The sequence below is a fragment of the Plectropomus leopardus genome, chromosome 16, assembly GCF_026936395.1.
Source record: "Plectropomus leopardus strain MGB_pleo_1.0 chromosome 16, ASM2693639v1, whole genome shotgun sequence".
Taxonomy (NCBI): domain Eukaryota; kingdom Metazoa; phylum Chordata; class Actinopteri; order Perciformes; family Serranidae; genus Plectropomus; species Plectropomus leopardus.
In genome coordinates, this window is record NC_142191.1 from 19349635 (window position 1) to 19373710 (window position 24076).

Here is a 24076-nt window from a genome sequence, read left to right on the forward strand (position 1 = left end):
TACTTAGAAATGCTTGCACACAAGTGCAAAAGATTTGTAGGGGGAAAATTCAGACAGAGCTTAATTTCAGCAGATTTATGCCAGTGGAAATATATGTTTGACCAAAAAAATCCTTCCAATTTAAGTCACAAACACCAGGTCATAACTAGCTTGCCAAAATGTGGAATGTCTTATGTCTAATATCAAACACCTAGCCATTAAACCAGGCATGTCAAACTGGTCCACAGGGGGGCCGGTGTGGCTGCAGGTTTTTGTGCCAACCAACCAAGAGCACACAGTTTGACCAATCAACTGTCTGAAGACAGAGATCAGTTGATTAAATGAGTCAAGTCTGGTGTGCTGCTACTTGGTTGGAAACAAAACCTGCAGCCACACCGGCCCCCCTGTGGACCGGTTTGACATGCCTGCATTAAACAATGCCAATAATCTCACACTAACACCAAAACAGCTCGACTCTGTCATTAAACCCTTTAAAAACCTATGGGTAAATCTGAGTAAAGTTGCAGTGACCAAACTTCTAAGTTGTGCAGAATGCAGAGGGATTGGCTGAATTTACATTAATTGTTGCATTTGCAACACTGCAAAATCGTGGAGTGACTGACTATCTGGGAATCCCATATCACACTTTTCATGCTCCCATGATGCACCTCTGCCTCCACAAAATGTGCTTCTTTTCTCTGATCTTGACAGCTCCAGCACGCACAGAGGGAGGCGATAATGGCACATCTCTGTCATCTACATGTTATAAATATCAATAGACTTCGCCTGTGCGGACCTGCACAGAGGCAATCTCACATCACCCAGCAGACCACTTTTCAGGCTCTGAATATGAAACCTGGGCTACTGTCCTTCAGCCAAACATTTTTATACAAACCAAATTTTTGCACTTTCCCGTGATTCTTTCTTCCATTTCCCAATGAATGATTCCTCCAGTAATCTTCTCTCATCTTTCTTCCTCTCTCCTCAATTTACTGATAAATAAATGTTAAAGTAAAATATTCAGAGCAAAAATATTAATAATGCAGCTTAACTCTGTCCATATTCATGGTCGTCAATGTCCTACAGGAACCTCAAATCTCCAACACACACTTTCCAGGAAGTGAAATAAACATATTCCCTGTTCCTTTGATTTTTCTTTGGCTCTCATCTCCCATCTGATATTTCTGATAAATAAACATGAGACTCTTCTCCTTCCACATTCATACATGCAGTCCTCGTTCTTTTATTGTGATATCTTTCTAACAACCAGACTCTGGATCAATATTCATAATCGCCAATATCCCTCAGAGCTCCAAAAGCATCTTTTCACAGAATTGAGAAAGCGGATGGTTTTCATGCCGATGCCACCACACGATGCTGAGTGTGTCTTATTGAACCTGAATCTATTTTCATATATGTAGATTGGTCCTATTCATGTTTAGACACATATCTCCTGCTGAGTGGATCCCTCTCCTCTTCTCAAATTCAAAAAAAGATGTTCATGATAAATAAACATTAGCCACTTACGTATTCTTACTAAATCAGCGAGGTCCTGTGGATAGAGTGCCTCCAAAACCTCATATTTTTGACCAGAGTAAAAACGTACCCAGTGGGGTTTGTGACCATAGCCTCAGCAGTGTTGGTGTCAAGTGACACAGAGAGTTGAACCCCTAAACTGGACGGTGTAAGAGCTCCATTATCAGAGCCACACCAGCTAAAATTCATATTCATGCTGCTCACTTCTGCTTTGATTTCTCATATCTTTCTCCTCTGCCATCTCTTATGCAGAATAATAAACATAACTCTGCTCAGCTGTTTACATATTCAGACATATTCCTGATTCTGATATGGATATTCTTGAGATAATGAGCAGACTATTTACATTTAACTTTTTCCCCCATTTCCACTTCTCTCTTTGCTCTGCCTCCTCTGTCTCCCATTTCTCCCCCCTCCCCTCCTTTCTGTCACTCCCTTATCATTCTTTCTGAATCTGTTTCGCCTTCACCCTCTCTCTGCCCTCCTCCCCCCTCACTCTTTCTCTCTCCCTGGGAGATGAATTGAATATGTAAGCTATTGGATGTGAATGAATAAAGCATCCCGTCTCAAACACACATTGGTGACACCTTATTAACCACATGTCAGCTGCACATGACAGCTGGAGCACACACAGTTTCCATTCACACGCACATTTTGGAGTATACACATGTGCACACATAGACACCCCCTGCCCACCTGACCCCCACACACACACACACACACACACACACACACACACACACAAAATTTACATGCACGACCACACACAAACAAACTTAGGGGTGGCATGCACACATACATACACTCACACAAAAACTCTTCTCATTAGTCTATATTGTGTTAGTAACTTACATTTCATAAGTCAGACACAGTGAATGCACATTTGATTGGAAAGACATTTGACTTTCCAAAAGTTTAACACAACACTTTGTTACCCAAAACACAAAATATTAAACATATATAACCAGGTCAAGAAAATGACTTTGGTCAATGAGAGAGAGGGTGTTGCAAAAGATTTCTAATAATTTTATAATGGACCATGGCTAAAGGAATTTGCCTAAAAAGATCAATATTATCTTTGCACTCATAGCTACCAAAAAAACCACACAGCGTCTGTCAAGCTTTGGATTTCTCAAAATATTAAAGTGGTATAAGAGCCTTACTTATCTCTTAGGGTTTCATCTGTTCCGTTTATTTATTATTTGCTTTTGTAAAATGCAAAAACACATGAGCAAAAGTGTAAGTAATGAAATAAAAAGGGTTTGCTTGCTCTAACAAAAGCTGCAAGTGTTAGCATGTCCGCCTACAATAAACATTTTGTATCTACAAACAAACTACTTACGAGAGTAACCTAGCACCTCTGAGGCAAAGACTGAGCATAACATTAACTGACTATTGGGTAAAATGTCAGAAGTTGTCCCACAGGAATTAGTTTAAGAATAACAAATTCTTCTTTGTAGTAAAGATGTAAAGCTGGACCCTTGGGGCAAGAAGCCCCGTCAGAATGGGGACGAAAAACCCCCCGGGGCCATCCTGCCTCAAGATCTGATTTAGTTATATCTTCTAGTAATCATATGTGCCTTTATATAGTAGGCTGCATATCTACTAGTAGTAGTAAGCTTTAATAGTGTAGATTTAACAGCTTGCTGGCATTATTAGCTAGCCAGCTAGTAGAATTAGGTTTGCTAATCCATCTATCCATCTATCAACCTACCAACCCAACTACATACATACCTACCCATCCATCCATCCATCCAATATCTGTCTTATCTAGAACTAGCCAACATTTATAGCAATGTAGACTTTCACAAATAAAAAATAATCAGGCTGACGGAACAGTTACAAGGCTCTTAGATAATTCATCAGTGGTTTAGGGTTATCAAACTTTATTTTTTAACTGATTGAAGGACTTAAGTCATCACACATCTGGATCTTAAGTAATTGGTGAAATAAACTTAGTCAATGTTTGCAGCAGCTAGACTCCCAGGACCTCCGACTTCCTGGAGACATCCAGGAGATACAGAATTTTAACTTGTAACTGCTTTATTCAGTGTTTTTACTGGTTTTAATAACCAGATCCATTTGTTTTGGAGAGAGGGAGACCTCTGCGGATAATTCAGCTCCTATTAACCCATCCGGTCAGATCCCCTGTACATTCCATTGGACATATCTTTTCTAGGAAGTCTAGAGCTATGATTAATTACATGCAACGCTGTGCAAGAGCGGAAACCTTGACAGGTGGAGCAACAGCAACTAGGGGGGTGGGGCTTGGTGAATAGTCAACAGGACTTTTAAAAAATTCAGATGCACCTTTGTTACTTTACACTAAGCTACAGTAAAGCTGAGGTATCAAATATTAAATCAGAGAAAACAAAAGTATTACAGACATTAAATAATCACAGAAAACAATCAAATAACCTTGAAAATGTTCCTCACCTCTGACAATAAGACCTGCAAAGTTGGACACTCCTGAGCCGCGCTCTGATTGGGTGACGCAGCGGTACAAATCTTGATCCTGATTAGTGACCTCTTTGAGGTGGAAGGAGGCGGCGAAGCGTCTGTGGTTGATGTTCTTAGTCAGAGCCACGGGAATATCTTCTCCATTTCTCCTCTGAATCACAGACAAAAAGACAGACAGACATCAGGCGCTGCCGCAGAGGCGGAGGTGGAGGGTTAACTGCCTGGCTCAAGGTCACAAGGCAATGGACCACACACACCCACTAGACGCACAAACACACACACACACACACACACTCGCACTCACACTTCTCCTCTGCCTCACTGACAGCAGGTTTGAAGGTCATGACTACAATAGAGCTGTAATGAAATCAGCAGCTATTAAACTCTTAATCATGTTAGCTGTGAGGATGTATGGCCTGGGGTCTCTCTGTATGTGTGTGTGTGTGTGTGTGTGTGTGTGTGTGTATATAACACTTCATTATTGGATGTACCAATGCTGACAGCAGCACATTAAATAGAATGTTCATTTCTTTGTATTTGTCTATTTCAACAACATCGCATTGGAAGCATTCAATTATATTTATTTATATTTTGTATTTATTTATTTGTTAGAAAGAATAAATAATCCCATATTACATGGTTGGTTCACCCAAATGACGAACAAACATATTTTCTCACATGTCTCTCATGGCATCTAGCCATGTAGATTTTGGTTTTATTTGCCCAGTTTTTGAGAGTGTGAGCGTGAGTTCTGCCAATTTCAATTTTAAACAACTCTTTTCACAAGGACTATTTTTTGGGTTGAAAGTAGTTTTCACAAAAAATGTTCACAGTGTGCTTTGTGGATTACCTGGTGACAATCTAGCTACTTTTTGTCCACTATTTCTGGAGATGCTGATTAATTTAATTTATCAGCGCTTTGAGCAACACAAATTAAACGTGTAGGATTTAGTGGAATCTAATAGTGAGGTTGCAGAACTCACACTTCTCTCATGTGCCAAATTTGTGGGAAATTTATGGTAGCCAATGCAAAAACACAAAAATGTCACAAAAATGGCCCTATCTAGTGTCACTGTTTGGTTTATCTGCTTTTGGCTACTGTAGAAACAACATGACGGATTGAAAAGGACCAGCTCCATATAGAATACAAAGAGATCATTTTAAGGTAACTAGAAGGCAACATTTCCTTTTTTCATGTGATTATTAACTAATCAAAACATGGTTATAAATATGAAATATTTCTGCTAGTGGATGCCCCTGAATCCTCCACACTGGACTATTAACTACTGTTTACCTCCATTTTATTTTTGAGGCAAGAAATCTCAAAAACAAATGTTTTAAAAATTTGGGCAAACAAACCTAAGACTATCGTCAAGGCTCAATACCATGAGAGTAAGTGAGGGCATTTTCACATTAGTGCCCAAGCACGATTGCCCCTTCTCTCAATGCCGCTCAACCTTAAAATTAGTATTGTTGTTTCATACCTGAGTACACATTTTTCATCATCTACATAACATTTTTGTTGTGCTACAGTGTAGAAAAGGGTGCCACAGACGGATACTGCTGCCTCAGGGACCGTCATCAGCAGAAAGTGATGGAGCAGCGAGGTGAAGCTCTGCTCCCAGCTGAAGAAGGAGCATTGCAGGCAGGCTGCACTGCTGTCTAATATTAAGGCATCAGTATTAAATTGAGGCTGTTTCATCACAGCTTAAAAACTCCATGTAGTTGCGTTAAATAGCAGTCCACTTCTGGGTTTTGGTACAGTTGGCGTTAAAACTTGAATGGTTACTTGAGATAAATGTTTTCAGGTGGACTCAGGCACCACATGGCATTTCGTGCCCGGGGACAGTAAACAGTGTTCACACCGATCAAGCAAACTGGACTCTGGAGTCAAGAGCACTCGACTCTGGGCCCAGATCCCGTATTTGAAAGCCTCCCAAATATGTTGTCATGTTTTGTTCCTTCTATAGTCTAAAACATTATTTGTATATGTGTGTGTGTGCATGCATGTTTTGTAGCTGTACCTGAAGCCAGAGTTTATTGTTCGATGTGTCTCGTCCTGTGGCGATACACTGAAACGTGGCGTTCTGTCCGGCGTTCACCTCCACGTCCCCAAGACGCAGAAAATGAGGAGATTTATCTACAAAGCAAATGACGTCAAACAAATTAGACTGAGTTTACAGCAAAGTTGCACATGCATTTGTATTTTAAAATGTTTTCGGCTCCGTCTTATGTGTCTGTTAAAAGTGGAAATGAGGTGACAGAGCCAGAGGGACTCATGGATACTAACAGGTCAGGTTATCACAAACACACTGTATACATTTCAGGACATTTTCTAACCCTCAGGAATATGTTCATTATTACTGCGATTAGATTTCACTGGAGTCAGATGAAGCACGGTGCTGCATTGCCACTGGGAGGTAACATCAATGTCACATCCAGTATATATAATTCGCACAGCTCCCGATTCCTAACTACCGTGCTCAGATGTGAAATAAGCCTTTTAGACCCTGAAGATGCAGTTCAGCTATGATATTCTTATTCTGGGGAGGTGATTGCAATCATAGATAGCAGCTACTATGGTGAATGAAAACACACACACTAGCTTGCACACATGCACACACACACACACACACACACACACACACACACAGACACACACACACACACACACACACACACACACACACACACACACACACACACACACACACACACACACACACAAACCTGTGTCCAGAAATGCAGCTGTGAGAATGAATGCTTCCACTGTGGAGACTAAGTACTAATTCCTTTTCAAATACTTGCTGCTTCCCATTAGGAGTCATGGTCCTCTGCCTTTAAAAGACCAGGGCTCTTCTATTTATGTTTCCTCAGGTTTCAGGTCACTTTATTGGCAAAATGAATTTCTGTCAGATGCATATCGCAAACTTCTGTGAGGGACAGGGACACCAGGACCTCCCAAACTGTACAAGACGACAGTGCAAGACAGTTTATTTTCGTGACTTATAATCAATAGAATCTATTAAGAAACAAAAATGTCCTCAGAGATTTCAGCGCCCCTACAAGACGGATGACCAAACGGAGTTGTAATTGCTTCCTTTCCAACACAGGGACCCTCCAGGAACCTGCCTATGGCTCTAGATTAACAGTTTGTCGTCACAACTCTGCTCTGGCCTCTGGAAGTAAGGAAACACTCAAGCAAAGGAAAGAAGAAGTCTTGAGACGTAGAGAGAATTTAAAATGGGCCGCAGCCCTCATCTCTTTCCTGTCAGTATGAGACAAGACAGCTACTGTTCACTGTGTGTGTGTGTGTGTGTGTGTGTGTTACTGTGTGTGTGCATGTGGGTTAAAGAGAGAGAGAGAAAGTGCTGAGTGGTCAGAATCCTCTCCCTCTATGATTGCCCTAATACTGTCTCATTTCCCGCTTCACTCTCTCCCTCTTTCTCTTTCTCCCTTTCACAATCTCTCTCTTCCGTTTTATTTCTCTAATTTTTTCCTCTCTTTCTCCTCTCGCTGCATCCCTCCTCTCCTGTGTCACCTTCCCACTTATCTACCCATTCAAGTGCAACAGAAACCATCCCAGGTACAGTCTAATTAGTGGCCAAAGCTATCAGCGCCTATTCAGCGAACTAGGACTAATTGCTGGCATGCTAATGACTCACCGCATGGGTAGCTGAGCACCTGAATGTCGTCAATGGCAATGAAGCCGGCTTTGCTGTCCGAAACCTCTGCTTCAAATATGACCTGGGAAAAAGAAAAGAGATTCATTACTATCATTATTATATGGCATATTCTTTTTAAATTAACCTCTAGTTTTAAAAGCTAGAGTGAAGATGGCATATTCAGATGGGGGTTAAATAATGCTCCAAAGTTGGGCTAAATTTTGGTAAGGGAAAAAATGGAATGGCCATTTTCACAGGAGTCCTTTCACCTCTAACGTCAAGATAACTGAAGAAAAATGGCTTCTGTGGATATTCACAAGTCTCCCCCTTACAGACATGCCCATTTTATGCTAGTCTCATGCTGTTTTGGGCAAACACCATGCCGTTTTTTAAATGTCTGCTTGAATATTTCTGCACACTGGGGTCCCTTAACGGTCTTGTAATTGCATAAACTGACTCTGACTGGAAAGCTGAGACTCTTGTGGATTCAGTGAGCCCAATTTATTCATGTGTGATAAAGTTAGCCCCCACCGTAGCCATTTTATGGTAGTGTGACATTTTTTTCAAGTTGACATCATTGTATAAAATGACCTACAGTGACCTCTAAGATAATAACAACCTTGTGAAATTTTACAGACACAAACTAGAGACCTCTTGCATTCAGAGGATGTATGGTTTTTATATGTATTTTAACAATAAGGAGTTTTCTCAGAAGTTTCTACAACAAAAGAGCTTGCAACAAAGCACCAAAAATGTAGTTATTTCAGAATTTTTTTCTATGGTGTTTCTCAAGGTCTCAGCGTCTTCATGTGGTACTTTGGTACTTTTCTCAGCTTTTATACACTCTAAATGTTACAAGTTTGAATAGGTACCTGACCAAAACACATGATGAAAACATAACATTTTACATATTTGTGACTTGAAAAAACTGACACACAGTGCTAAGCTGCTTTTCAAATTAATTTTCTATTTGGCAGATACTGTTGACCTTCCATTTCCCCATAAATGTCCCCTGTCCCTCTAAAAATGACTAAAATGGGTCTATGGGAGGGTGGGGTAGGGTGGAGGAGGTTCATTCCTTTATAGTCTCACTGAGATCACAATGTCTTTTCATGACAGACCTGTGCACAACAGTAAACATATACAGTATAAATATATAAGTAGAAATTGAAATCATAAACAAAGATTAAATTAAGATTAAAACATTTGAAGGAAAAGAGAACATCAACTGATATTTTGTTTTATACCCTCTACGGTACGCAGTATGATGCCAGTTAGTAAAAAAATGTGTTAATGTTGTTGTTGTTGTTGTTTTATTGTTGTTGTTTTTATCTTTTTGTTTTGTTTTTTTTAAAGGTTAACATCATTTAAAGAAATATTCAAAAAATATTTTGAGGGGTACACTTTTGGGTAATGATACCTTAAAGCAACAAAGTACAGTAATGGTCAGAAATGAAAAACAAAAAAGTTTAAAAATGTGTTAAAAATTCATGCCATTTGAAACTGACATGAAAAATGAACTGTTTTCAAAAGTTTGTTTGTCTAAACGTTACCCTCAGACAACATTGTACCACTGTAGGAACAGCCGATAGGAAGGAATGCATAAGAGTGTTTTTGTTGCTGTATTTGTTCATAATCTCTCACCTGTGCACTTGCTAAGACTATTTTTAGAAACAAGATTTATGAAATTAGCCACAGGAAAGATTATTGAAAAGGGTCATTTCTGGCTCTCCATCACCCTTTAATAATAATAATAATAATAATAATAATAATAATAATAATAATAATAATAATAATAATAATAATAATAATAATATGCCACGGCAAAAACAAAATGAATTCCATTCCAAGGATAAAACTGAAAATGTCATAAACAACAAATCCTTTAAAGCACTGTTACCGAATCATCAACCCTCTTTAGTATTGTTACCAAATAAGAAGCTGAGCCTCTGAAGTTTTAGATATATTCTTGGTTCACTGGAAGCCACAAAGTTAGACTATTTCCATTTAAAGTTGCTGTAAAAGTGATGGATCCAATCTAAGTTGTCAGAGGATAGATAGAAAGCCAGTGACAGCCGCCGGTGATGTGCACTAAACTGGATAAATACAAAGCTGCCATCCCGACTGCTGCTGGATTTATACATTCAGGCCAACAAGCCAAGAAGGATAAATGAGATACTTCCTGTTGGATCATAGTAATCTCCTTTGGTACACATAAAATGGCTGCCACAGAAATGATAATAAGCAATGAAACCAAACGTGGTAAGGAAGAGAATGAAGGGTTTGAAGCCAGTCTTTTTGTTTTTCTTGTCCATCCATTATCTGTATTTCAACATTGAAACCATAAAGGGAAGAGTGTGTCACATTAATGAAAAAAAAGTTGCTGTGTCTAATGCTAACCTGTTTCTCTAAACTCTTCTTTTCAAGTAGAGTAAATACTGCATTCAACAAGTGCTTCAATTTACCACCACCTCATTTCATCAACCCATTGTCTGAATAACTACAAAACTCGTTTATCTCTTCCTCCCTCCCTCCTCCTTGTCCATACGTTAGTCCTCCAACTCCATCCTCTCTTTATTTTCTCCATCATCATCCCTCTTTCGAACCATTTCTCTCCCCCAACTTCTCTCTTTCTCGCTTGCCATCTCTGTTTTCTAACAGTGTTTACTCAGGGAGGTGCGCTGTAATGAACAGAGGAGGAGGTCGCTATCAAAAAGGAGAGGCAGGGGGAGAAAGAGAGTGAGGGGGTGAGCAGTTGTTGTCATTCATCACCTGTAAAAGGAAATCTGCCGTGAACTGTTTACCCATAGCTTATCATCCCCTGCTTGTCACACTCCCCCCGCTCTCTGTCTCCCTCCCCTACCAATCTGTCTTGTCTCTCTCTCCTATCATCTTTCACTCATAGCTCACTGCGGAGCGCAGCAGAAAGACATCAGTTGACTTTTAATACCTTCATCTCTGTCTGTCTGAAGACCAGCTTGCCTGTCTGCCTGCAGTCTGCTGATCGTCACTTGCTATTATAACCACGTTTGTTTTGGTAGCCATAACACGGCCTCATGACTTCCCCTCCTTTGTGCGCAAGTGCAAATGTATAAATTAAATCTTCCTGATAAGTTCACTTTTGGTAGAAAGTATTATCTTCATCATTAAAAACCAGAGCTCATGCCTCAAAAGTCAGTTCAGACAAGTCCGATGACAGCCTCGTGATTTGTTAAATCAAGGCTCTAGTTCCTGAAGGGGAAGTGCAAGGCATATGTAAATTGTCAAGTCAGGTGCAAATCTTTCAGGACGCTAAATCGTGTTTTACACATAGACTGTATAAAAGAAGTGGATGAAGGTACATTGATATAGCCATTGGCAGTGGTATAGTGGAGAGTATACACAGGTATACGGGGTAGAGCCATCTGTTTTCCATTCTCTTTTTCTGAATATACAGGACAGTAAACCAACTTCCTCTCTGAGTAACCTACCCATCTACCAAACAGTACACCCACCACCCACCTAACTACAACTACACCACTTCCAATTGGTTTGTGATTTAATGTTTTAAAAACTCCAGTTTGGCATTTCTGTCCTCACCATCTTTGCTTTTTGGAGCCAGAAGTGACCATATTTGAGCGAGTGGTTGGAGCTGCGGAGGAGCTCTTTGCTCTGACTGGGAACTATGGATGTGCACAATGAATCAACAAGTCAGTTACATGTTGCCACTGTCACTGGTCAACCAAAAAAATACTAGTAAGTTAAACTCTTTGTTAAAATGATTGTGATTTTTATTCTATTACATTCAACCAGTGAAAACGCTGCTGTGATAATCAGACATGTTTCCTAAAGAATTATTTTTTTAAAAGAGAATTGTTCTCAAATTATGTTATTTGTTAACTTTTATTTACTGAGTTGTTGTCATGTTTTGTAAGATAATGTGCAATGTTTGTAATGAATGGTGTAAAGAGACACAATTTTCAGCAACATTTTAAGTAAACTGTTTTGTTGAAAATTGTGACTAATTTAAATGGCTCTTTTAATATACACAATATTTTCCGTTTAAGCTTGTAGAATGCACTTGGCTCAATTTTGAACATTTTCTGAATGTTTTCTCACTTTCCTACCAGTCAGCTAGTTGAAGTTTCGACTTCAAGCATCAGGGAAATTAGTCCTTAGAAACATCCCTACAGAAAACACGAGGACATTGCTGTGGTAGCGACTTGTCAAACACAATGCAGCCACACTTTAACACACAGCCTGCTTTATTATTTATTTTACTCCAAATGGGACAATAAGGAACTGACATTAGTGAGATTTGAAACTAATCATTGAGACCATAAACTGAATGGGAAATTATTTACTGAGTAAATAAATAAAGTTATTGATACCTCTTCCATCAGACTTCTTTTTGCAGTCCCCTGCTGGCCATTAGAAATAATGCAGGTTTAAGGAACTTTTGCATTGGCTTCACATTTTAGACCCGGCAATAACCCCTTGGCTTCACAGCAAAGGTCAAGACTCAAGTTACAATCTTGTGACTAAGTGTCATGTCTATTGCTTAGTTAATGATCATGTATTTAAAAAAGTGGATTTTAAATGATTTTCACAATGCCTCAGGTCACTGCAGCCTGGATGAAAGTCATTGCTCATTTTATTTCCTTGTACAATTCCATTATCAGCCAGAAGACCCTTTGAATCCTGTGATTCATGGGTCGAATGGTGGTCAGCTCTGAGATGAAAGTATGTCAATAATGCAGGTGACTGGTCTCATCACTGTGAGGAAGGATTACTGATAGTTCAGGTTTACAAGTTCTCGCATGGGCAAAGCAACTCTGATACGCTGCAGGCTCAAGACTGACATGTCATCACTCCAGAGTGAGGTTGGAACGATGGCAAACATCCTCTTATCAACTAATGGCTTATATCATTTTGATGTATGCATGTATGGGCACTGAATCAAAAATGTTTCAGTCTGCAGGTAAGGAGCGGTTTTCCACTTCATGTTTCATCTGGTTTTAGGTCAGCTGCTTTTTATCTGAACACACTGGAATAAAACTGGCATAAAACTACACTGAGATTTCTTATAGTGATGGAAAAACAAAATCTTGCCTATGCCACAAATCCTGACACGTATGGGAAGATAAAATGAAGGGCTGCACTAAAGATTATTTTCATAATCAAACTCAAATTTGGTCAATAAAATTTAAAAAAAAATACTTCTAAGATAGCATCTGCAAAGTCAAAATCAGCAAAAGTATTGTTTTGATCAGTCTTGGTCAGTTGCCCTTGGCATCATATACTGAGGCAATGAGGCACTCTTTAGCAGCAGTGTGAGACACACTGGGCGGCACGTCAACTCCCGCTTGTTACGCACATTGTGTCTTTTTAAAATAAACATATATTTTCACAGGAAATGTACATTATCCGCTCGTTAAATGCATAGTCCTTTTTCAAAATAAGTTCATAACCTAGGTCAAAAATTTTGTTTTGGTGTTTACTTCCTTAGTTTGTGGAGACAAAAGTGCATAGTAAGGCTAAGAAAAAAAAAACGTAATGGTTTGGCTTAAAATAAGTGTGTTTGTTACTGATATAATGTAATGTCGCCTGACCTGTGTCACTAGCACAGCATGCTATACATACTAGCACACTATATTGTTATTTAATGGGACACAGACAGTCTGAAGTTTGTATGACCCATTTACCTCATCATCCACCCACCCTTTACAGACTTTCTATCTCTTTATTACTACAGCAGTTGCTTGAAGCATAAAAAAATACTGCAGCTCGGTAATTCTTGTATCACCACTAAAGGATGTCGCAGTACGTCAGTAGCTGATGCAGAGGGTCACTGACCAAGCATCCATAGTTGACCAGTTGGGAGTGAGACCAGGTTTAGTGTTTCCCACAGAATCAGTCTACGTATGTGTAGTGGCCAGGTTTTTTGCGGGTCCATGTAAGCAGCACAGGCAAAACTCACCATGGGTTATTTTTATCCCTCAGCAGCAGTCTGAGTTGCAGCATGAATAATTGATCAATTGATCAGATATCAGAGGTGATCAGATCGATGGATGAGTGAAAAAGCAGAGTGCAGAGTTTCACTTTCACTGCGCCTAGTGTTCTGCTCTCATCTATGACAACAGTACTCTTTGCACTCCGAGAGTGTGGTGCAATGACTACCTGCACGGTATGTATATTTCAATAGTGCTAGAAAATCTTTTGTGGGGGCCCGCCACTGATAAAATGTATGTGTGGGAAACCCTAACGTTGCATTAACAGTCCTAACCCAAATATATTACAAGAAAAATCTTCACACAAAAAAAGACTGAAGGGATTGAACAATTATCAAAATACTGTAGTTGCAGATTAGTTTATTGACTCATTGTTTCAGCTGTAACAATCTGTGGTTGGTTAACTGTATTGCAGTCTAGTGACAGTGACCTTAGTCATCAACGGAAAGCCAGTTTTCATTCTAAAATATACTTGACGTGATAAAACTGTAACTACAAGGTCTATCTAAAAGGTGCTGTGTGGGCATGTGTGTATTTTGTGTGTGCATCCATTCTTGTGTGAGTGTGTGTGCGTGACTACGTGTGTCTGTCTTCCTCTGCTGAAACAAGTCTCATTACAACTCAAGCTAAAGTGCTAACACAGAAACATGTTCCAACATGAAAAAATAGCTTCATAACCTCAAATCCAATAACCTGTTTCATAGCCTGAAAAACCTACATAAGCCTCAGCAAACCGGGATGATTATGTTCAATTAAAACATGTTGACACACGAGTTTCATGCTGGTGATCCCCTCCCATAGTCACTGAGGGCGACTGGGCTCCAGATGGGCCATTTGGAGGATGCTTTCACACTTTGCCTTGCAGTAATATTACAGGGTCCCCAGGCTGTGTGTTAACATGATCAGTGTGTGTGTGCCTGCTAGGACACTCGAAGACAAGCTATCCCACATTGTGCACACATCTGTCAACACCAGCCCACAGACACACATGGACCAAGCTGACTGATGGCCATAAATTTAAAAAGTAGAAGAAACATACAATAACATAAAATCTTGCAATATTTTCTGCAAACCTTTCAATGTCAGACAGGTATTTATTAAAAACAAATAAAACAACATTGACACAATATCAATATCCACACACCCTGGTGACACACCCCCCCATGCATGCAAACACATGCACATGCACACACACACACACACACACACACACACACACACACACACCTTATTTTTTTCCAGTGTGTTTCTAGCCTGATCGTCACCTCCTGAGCCTCAGTCAACACAAATAAATCAACTTCCTGCCTCCCAGCATGTGAGTATGTGTTTGTGTGTGTGTGTGTGTGTGTGTGTGTGTGTGTGTGTGTGTGTGTGTGTGTGTGTTTTCACATGAACAGAAGTGGAAACACACAGCTGTTGTGTATAATTTAGGGAGTTACCTGATATTCATTAGGCCAAAAGGTGGAGACGGCGAGTTCTGCTTTCAGCCAGTCCTTACCTTAAAGATGACATCATTGTCAACACAAGCGAACAAAACCAACAGTGTCAGAGTAAATTATGAAATGAGTGTTTTGAGTGGAGCCGGTCTTTACCAGTGTAGGACGTCACATTCCATATAGGGTTGGCTAAGGGACCCTTGTTAACCTAGAAACAACACAGAATAGAATAGAAAATATATATTAAATATAGTCCTTTATCAGGGTTTTTCCTGACTCAAATTGAGGCAGATGTGGTACTTTCCTGATCATGTGTGCACATATGCATGTGTACTGTGGCTTCAACTGGCCCAAGCAAACACTTTTTTTTTCTTTTTTCTTTTTTACAATCAATGTGTTTTAGTAGTTCTAATAACTATATGTGTATGGAGTTAATTTGGTGACACTACATTGTAATTTTTTCCAAGAAAAATTCCCCCCAAATTATGCAAAAGCACATTTTTCCAAATGAAGTGCTGTTGTATAACCAAAAGGACAATACACCATATAAGAGTGAAGCTGTGTAATATTTTTGTAGAATCTCTTTTCGGTGTTGCATTTTAAAGATGGTCCCTGCACATCCGTCTAACAGCCGACTGCACATGGAGAGCAACGTTGCTTGTTGAGCTCAGCTTGTTTTGACCAATATTCAGTCATAATGTTGCTCATTGTGTACTTTAGTAACACAAAATAGAAGTGGTTTTTACTGATGAGTTACCGATCTGGGAAGTTTGAATTTGCCAAACAAAGCTGCCATTTGAGTTTGTCAGTGCCAGCTGGCAATACAAATATATATTAAAACATTGAATTGGCTTACTTTCATGTTTATAGGCCAGGTACCTGCTTTGTTGCTGGACAGCCAATAACAGACATGTCTTTTCTGTCTCTTTAGCAGTTTTGGCAGTGCCTTTCTTGGTGCACTATGCTGATTACGATTAAGAGCCACCAAAATACCGTAATGCCACAACTGCAATTACAAATAAAGAGAAATCCACCAAGTGCAACACTTGTTAGAAAAGTCTTATCCATAAAGACACCTATCAGACTTTTAGCAAGAGCTGGAAGCAGGACGAAATTTGATGTAGGCAGCTGCGATAAAAACCCTGTTTAGATTTCTCTCCGAGAGGAATCCTTTTGAGAACACAGACATATTTCAATCACACAAAAATAATAATAATGGCTGTAAGTTTTTGTGAAAACAAAGAGGTGAGAGGTTGAGGTCAGTTATACAACTACCTCTGGGCTGGTAGGAACTTTGGTTTGCACAATAACACTTGATCTGGGAATACTTTTGCAATAATGTGGATGTGACTTTGTGTCATCAGACTGAAGGGCAGTCTTCCAACTCATAATGCTCCCCTGCTGCTCAGAACCAGGAAATGGTAGAACCAGTAAAATGGCAATCTTCCAATAATGTGTTTTCTAGCCACCTCCCCAAACTATAGCAAAACTTGAGAGGAGGAGAGGGGGGATGAGAAGACAAGAGTGTTGCTGAAACAACAAAAATAGGGGGAAAGTTTGGATCATAAAATGTTTTTTTTTTCGGAGTCCACCTCCTAAACTGTGTTCTTTGATAGATGTTCAAAAAAAAAAAACTCTGATAAGAAAAACAAAGACACTATCGGTTTGTTAAAAGTGCATGTTTGCTGATTTTAAAAGTCAACATTTAAGTGTAAAATTTATTGTTAATGCATAATTAGTCACCTTTACATAAACTCTTATTTAAGGCAAGACAGTCAGCAGCCTCTGTTACATGCCAGCTGCATTACTTATGGCTGTATTTCACAAATCCGCACCATATTCTCCATAAATCCTGTTTGTTTTGTTTAAATGAAGAGACTCTGTTCACCATCTGCCATTGTGACAAACATAGAGCTTTAACTCAGCACTTGAACTCATCTAAAGTTGTTTTATGGAGTAAAAGTACCTTATGTTTTCTGCAGAAAAAAAATAAATAAATACTGCAACCCAGCTTGTGTCTCATGAAATCTGCACTCGCCTCACACAGTGTAAACAGATATATGGAGGCCGGAAAAGACGTGTACATGGTTTTGTTTGTTTGTAGTATTAATGTTAATGTCTCTAAATTAAAGGTATACAGAATTTTCCTAAAAAACATGTTTAGGCTCAAATAAAATCAATCTCTCATAATCATTAATTACTTCATCAGCTAGAAGTGTATGGTCGTGTATTTATCTGCAGAAACTCTGCCTTCTGCCTTCATTTTCTTAATTTCTGGGCTCAGAAAAAAACACAAATATATCAAGGCAAAGAGGTCAAGCAGCTGGCTTTCACTATTTCACTTTTACTGCCAATACTGTTGACAGACAGTGCCAAATAATTTCTTTATAGTATACCTTTAAAAAGGTAAGTGCCATATAAATGCAGCAAGTCCAAGCAGTCCTAGTCCGTTAAGTCAAAAAATAAAACTACTTTAACTCTATTATGTTGTGTTTATTCTGACTACCTTCACCAGGACGTTGAGTGTGCCAGGACTGGAGCCGTCAGGGCTGGTGAGGAGATAGTTGAAGTCGATACAATGAGTATCATTCTCCTTCATGACAGGCAGCTGAAACCTGGCCTTCTCCCCAACGTCATTCTGAGAGACGTCCACATACATGTAGGAACCTGGACACAGAGATAGAGACAAGAATAAATCAAACAACACATATAATTTGAGGTGGATCAGGTTCACAGAGTTTTTTAAATCTGGACTGAATCATGAGCCACGAACCAGCTTGTTTTTCTTTTTTGTTTGCAGCTGTTTGTGCTTGTAGACCACATACCTCACTGCTTGAACAGACTAGCAGTGGTGCCCTTTGAGGAGGAAGTTGGTGTGTATGACAGGACTTGTTGAAGTGCAGATTGTATACCCACTGCCTGTGTTACATGTACCTACATGAGTAAACCAACTCTCGTTGCTACTGTGTGGCTTTAAAATAATCTTTGTTGAGGACAAGAAAGAGAGCTACAACAGCTCTGTGAACTGATGCAATTACAGTGAACTAGTTTAAAATCGTCCAATCCATTTTAATCGTATGCCTCTGACCTTATCAGTTGTGTCAATGTCAAACTCATGTGTCTATGCAGCTAGGCAAACAAACGGTCCAAAACATAGCTTCATTTCATGACGATGGATGAAAACAGTGCTGCTTGTAAGGTCTGTAAAATGATCATTTCAAGTGAGGGTTGAAAAACACCAAAAATAAGATGAAACATTTTTACGTAGCATGGGCTTTATCTCCGGGAATCCCTTGTGAGTGACACTTGTTTATGTCCAAGTGCCACTGTTTAAAATCTGGGCAGCATATCCGTTCCTGGAGTTAATGTCCCATGTCATAAAATATTAGCATCTAACAGGCAGGCTAAGCAACTGTTTTTTGACATCCTAAATGAAAATGAAACAAATATACAAATATAAAATGATACAAATATAGTGTCAGAATAAAGAGATAATAAAGCAGTCACATTGACACTGAATTCCTATGAGGACCTACTTCATTTACACACAGAAAACTGATAGGAATCAATAACAGAATCGATAGAGAATTTAACTGATAAGCAGGATAAATATTGGCACTAGTAACAAAAAAAATCGAATCAATCCCCATCATTATTGCATGTTTATAAGGTGCCCTGTCCATCAGTAAATATACATATATAGTTAATCTAAATTCAAACCTTATGTTCATCATACACTTTCATCTATTCTGTGCTGCATACTCTGTTTTTTATCTTAATTAGTAAATATTTAGTTGTTTTTATCTTCATCGGGTATTGGTGTTGTTTTCTTTCGGAATCAAAAGTCACTTTAAATTTCACTGTACATCCTGTGGTGTGCATGTGACAAATCAAATCTTAAATCTAACTCATCCCTTACCTATTTAGTATATAGTATCTGTGTATGAATGTAAAGTTAACCAGGATTGCAGGACCTTCTCCTGTGACTTCATTGTGCGTTTGAGTTAAGTCTATTACACACTAAAAACCCCAACCTCTAAATTTAATCTATGACCATCTGATTTCTGTTATCTAGGACACAAAGAAGTGGAAACCAAGGTGAACTTCCCCCACTCCCCTGCTCTGTGTCCTCGTTTGGCCTTCACTCTTTGACACAGATACTTTGAAGCAGTGAGTTTCTTGTCATGAGAATAAAAAAACCCCGAAAGAGCCCTGTACTCTCTCCCTTGATGTTTGCATGCTTTTAATCACCTTGGTAACTCTCGTTCCTTTTTGGCTTACAGTACAAGAATCAGTCATTAGTACCTCAACACAAAAAACAAAGCCCTGTTACAACTGTGTCATTTGTTTCTCCTTTGTGATTTTGAGGTTGCCAACAACAAATAAACACAGTGAATTGGAAAAAGAATAGATATTCTACATCTTATTATGACATCACACACTTTTATTTCTTCCTCACTCTCTGGATTCCCGGACAAAATGAAAAATAAGCCAGACTCGATCAAAATAATGTGAAATGGACGGCTGCAGTTTGCATTATACCATGCTGATACCAGTCACTGCGGCTTCCACAGACTCCTTAACCACAGTAGTCAAATGTTTCCACAGTCTGCAACATATCATTACCTGCAACAACCCAGTGGTGTCACGTGATTAACTGCATTTTTCATAGCTATCCCCTGGGCTATATTTCTCTGGCTTACTTATTTGTTTGCATCATGTTCCTCATCTCTGCTGATTTCAAACATAAATCCGTTGGTTTTGTTATTCTGACATGATGGGGCTCTGGAGAAAGTTTTTTCAGCCACTCACAATGAGAAAGATGAGTAAGCCAAGAATAAATGCACACTATTCGAACTGTCACCACTAAGCGAAATACCCTGTACCTATAGTAGCTGACTGCAGAAAATGGAGCTCGGAATAAAATATAATCTGGGTGTGCTGACAGGACGGTCGGTCAGCCCGTCCAGATGTTCCAGTAATCAGCTCAGACCTCAACCAGATGTTGTTCCAGTGAAATATGATGAAATTTGATCCTTTCCTGCCTGATGTCTAATCTCACATTATCTCATCACAAACTGAGAGAAAGTAGCCATGATAGTGTTTAAGTCTGTTTGTAGAATAGAACAGAATGGAATAGAACTGGTGCTAAAACAATACAATTAATAGGTTAATCAGTTTAATAATTAAATGTATAACTTCTCAAGCAAATTGTTAAACATATGCTCATTTCAGCCACTCAAATATGAGTGTTCCTGCTTTTCTGTGTTTTATATTGTTGTAAATGTAAAATATTTGGGCTCTGGACTCCTGGACGGACAAATGAGCAATATAACGATATCCCTGTTGTCTCCAGGAAAATGTGATGGCTATTTTCCCAGAATTTTCTGACAGTTATAGGCTAAGTAATTAGTGAAGTCGCTGAAATAACAATTGATGGATTAATCAGCAATGAAAACAATTACACTGTCAGTTGCAGAGTAGAATAGGACAGAATGGAGTAGAACAGAACAGGACAAAACAAAACATTATAAAAAAAACAGTCCAGACCAGGACAAAAAAGGAGCAGAACAGAACAGAACAGAACACAGTAGAGCTAGACAGAATAGAGCTTAAACATTTCATATAGGATTCTACTGACGTGACTGATTGTTTTCCAGGAATTAGAGAATTAAGAGCTGATTGCCTCAAAACATGAATATATTTTGGTTACACATTTTTATTTTGTTGGTAATAGTTGTATAATCGCAATATTACACTCGAGGGTGTAACATCATTTAAGTACTTCAGCGATGCTTGCAAACCCTGACCGCATCACTGTCGTGCTTAAATGATGTAATCTTCTTAGTGTTGAGGGTCGAGGCAGGTGTGCTGTAATGTATATTTGAGCACGTTCCAAAAGTCTTGTGGACGAATCAGATTGCTTGGTTGGAACTGCTTATAAATAATACATTGATATATTACAACATAATGTCTGTGCTTTTGATAAACAAAGCAGCACTCAGTCTTAACTGGTTAAATCTATTTGCATATTAAACTGTACACACAATATGCTGTATACAATGGGCTGCAAAACAATAGTGATTATCACTCATTGTTTAGCTAATCTACTGTGAGAAAACACTTTTCTCTGCAGAATATAGCTCAATGTAACAGGCTTTCAACTAACGCGCGCACACACACACACACACACACACACACACACACACACACACACACCCACACACACACACACACACACACACACACACACACACACACACACACACACACACACACACACACACACAGCTTTTCAAAACCCCAATACTGTACCCCAGTTATTGGATTGGCTCTTCCTCTCTCTCTTGATCTCTCCTCCTCTTTTTCTGTCATTACCACCCCAACATCGCCTACACATGCAAACACACACACACACTCACAAAAAACAGACACCTCTATTTCAGCCAGTATTAGAATAATCCTACTTTCCCGCTTCTGAATGTCACAGACAAAATACAAAATGAGAGCATCCAAACTGGACTTCAGCCAGTCAGACTGGAAACAATACTAGGCCAGCACCACACTCTCTCCCTCCATCTCTATAATATACAGCCATCCAAAATGAACACATAATGGGTGTTTCTCCTATTCCTTCATTTTTGGCACTCATACCAAGATGGTGACATGAGTAAAGCGTCTTTAAGATGGCTGCCAAGATGGTGCACCAGCTAAAAATACTGCTATCAATCAGAGACCCAGATATGTCACAACACACACAACATGGCAAAAATATAACCTTTAGCACTTCAGCTTATCATAACACTGCCTGCTGCAAAATCCTAAGAGCAAGAAGGTAAAAACACCTGAATAGTATTTGGTTGATAGTTATAATATTCCATAATTTTCAAAAAAAATATTCAAATGTTTTAGCCTGGAGAGACAGAACAATAACAACACCTAATCTGGAGAAAAAACTGGCTTCAGAAAAGATGAGTAATAAAAAAACTGACAGTACATGAAACTGACACAACACCCAAGCTAAGAAAGTAGACCTTGTGATGCCAAGAACATCCGACACCTGAAGTCTGCCAGTTTCTAAAATGGCTGGTGTCTTTGAACTGCCAAAGTCTAAAATGGCCGCTAATAGAATGACGACACAATATAACGATGAGGCTAAAAATACCCCCGTGACAGCCTAAAGACCTAGATATGTCACATAACAACAACAGCAGCAGAAGCGTGGTACAAAGAGGACCGTTCTCCAGCTAAACAGTAACAGCCTGCTGTTGGGATAACAGCTAATGGGTGACTTTTAATTTCAACGTTTTATGGCCAACTGCAATAGGTGGGATACAAAAAAAATGCAGCTTGTTTAAAATAAAGAAACAAGACTCACCATATACTTTAATTGCTACACTGTACTTGTCACACGTGGGACTGATTTAATCTTTCTATCTCGCTGGTATTTCTTTTAACCTGTCATTAAAATTTTACTTTTTAATAGTGTTTTTGAACGCTACTGTGTGATTGGAGATTTGTATCTGATTTCTGTCCAAAGTGGCATCTTCAGTGTCTTGTTTTATCTGACAAACAGTCCCAAACCAAAAGATATTCAATTTACTACCATATATGACATTGTAAAAGTGATAATTCTTCATATTTAAGAAAAATAATAATATTGTTTGGTTTTCTTACTTCCATTTTTCTTCTCTTGCACTGAGCTGAACTGTCAGTCAATGATTTCATATACTGTATATACGGGCTCTGACACTGATTGAACATGCTGAATCAGATGAAAAACAGCTGACAAGGGCCGACTAGGGTCAACTAGGGTGACACACGCTCACCAACGGCTCGACATTGACCACTGGCCGGCCAACTGTCAGCTTGGTGTGTCAGGGCCTTAACAATATATGCGCAACACATGAAATACCTGTAAAGTAATTCTCACTGCGATTACATGGGGTGTATATGTTTTCAATACAATGCAATAAAAAATACTACTTTTGGGAGGCTTAATGTGTGTCATAGAGGTTTGATTAAATGCAAATTTTAAAGCTGCATAGTTTGTGTTGCTGTATCCATCATTATTCACTCATTTTTAAAACATCCAGTGGATGAGAGACCAGCTTCACTGCAGTCTAAATGCCTTTTTTTCTCCTCCCTTATTAGACAGTACACTGTGGAGAATAAGAGGAAAGAGAGGGAGAGACATGGGGAGAATGGCATGCCAAATAGATTTAGAGTGGTACTGGCTGACAACATTATGAGTCAAGAGTATCTGCTTTAGTCCAATGAGCCACAGAGCCCCAGCCCATGAATGTTCAACTGGCACAATGCACGTTGCCAGCGTGGCATCTAGACCCTGCCATGGTGTCTAGTGCCAACATCAACCCCCAAAGAGATTACACAGAATAGTTTTAGCTCTATTACAAAAACTGCCAAACCATCCCTCCACACTCAATACCGCCTTAAGCACAAATGGTGATTAGTAACTGGGACAAACCAATGTGGATTATAAGAAACAAAAGTATAATTGTTGGTCGAACTATCCAATGACTATAACATCTTTGTGTAAAGGCCTAATATTACTTGTTTTCTTCTGTCAATACCTTTGACAATATATACTGTAACCCTTAAATACTAATCAGCAAAATAAATTCACTCCCAAAGGTCACTGAGCTGCCAGATACTCTTTCATAATCCACTCTAAACAAAGTTTAGTTTTGGGTGATATCTATGTCTTCATACCTTCCTTGAATTTTACTTTTTCACTTTTACTAGAGTTTAAATGTCTTTATCTGTCACAAACATGAGGAAATACAAATGTATCTGTTTTACTGAACCTTTCCTGTTTCAAAATAAAAGCTCTATGACAACGTTTCTGTCGACAGAATCCCTTCGGTTGTTGACACAATGCTTTTTACTGTGAAACATTTACAGGACCGTGTTGTTGACAATGCAATATCTGGCACAGCTTAAAAAGAGAGTGGAGTATGTGCTTTAAATTGCAGAAATACAGTAGATA

General features: G+C 39.1%; 1 protein-coding gene across 16 annotated transcripts in view; it reads right to left on the reverse strand.

Annotated features, from left to right (window-relative positions):
* The window catches only part of ptprk (protein tyrosine phosphatase receptor type K), a 149803-nt gene that overhangs the window by 63334 nt on the left and 62393 nt on the right, over positions 1-24076 (reverse strand). For all 16 annotated transcript variants that reach the window (XM_088089706.1, XM_088089716.1, XM_088089715.1 and 13 more), the window contains 6 exons: positions 17573-17733; positions 15223-15274; positions 15070-15128; positions 7641-7722; positions 6000-6115; positions 3952-4126 (listed from right to left, as the gene is read on the reverse strand). In XM_088089706.1, coding sequence (XP_087945832.1) covers positions 3952-4126; positions 6000-6115; positions 7641-7722; positions 15070-15128; positions 15223-15274; positions 17573-17733 — 645 coding nt within the window. The remainder of the gene's footprint in view (positions 1-3951; positions 4127-5999; positions 6116-7640; positions 7723-15069; positions 15129-15222; positions 15275-17572; positions 17734-24076) is intronic.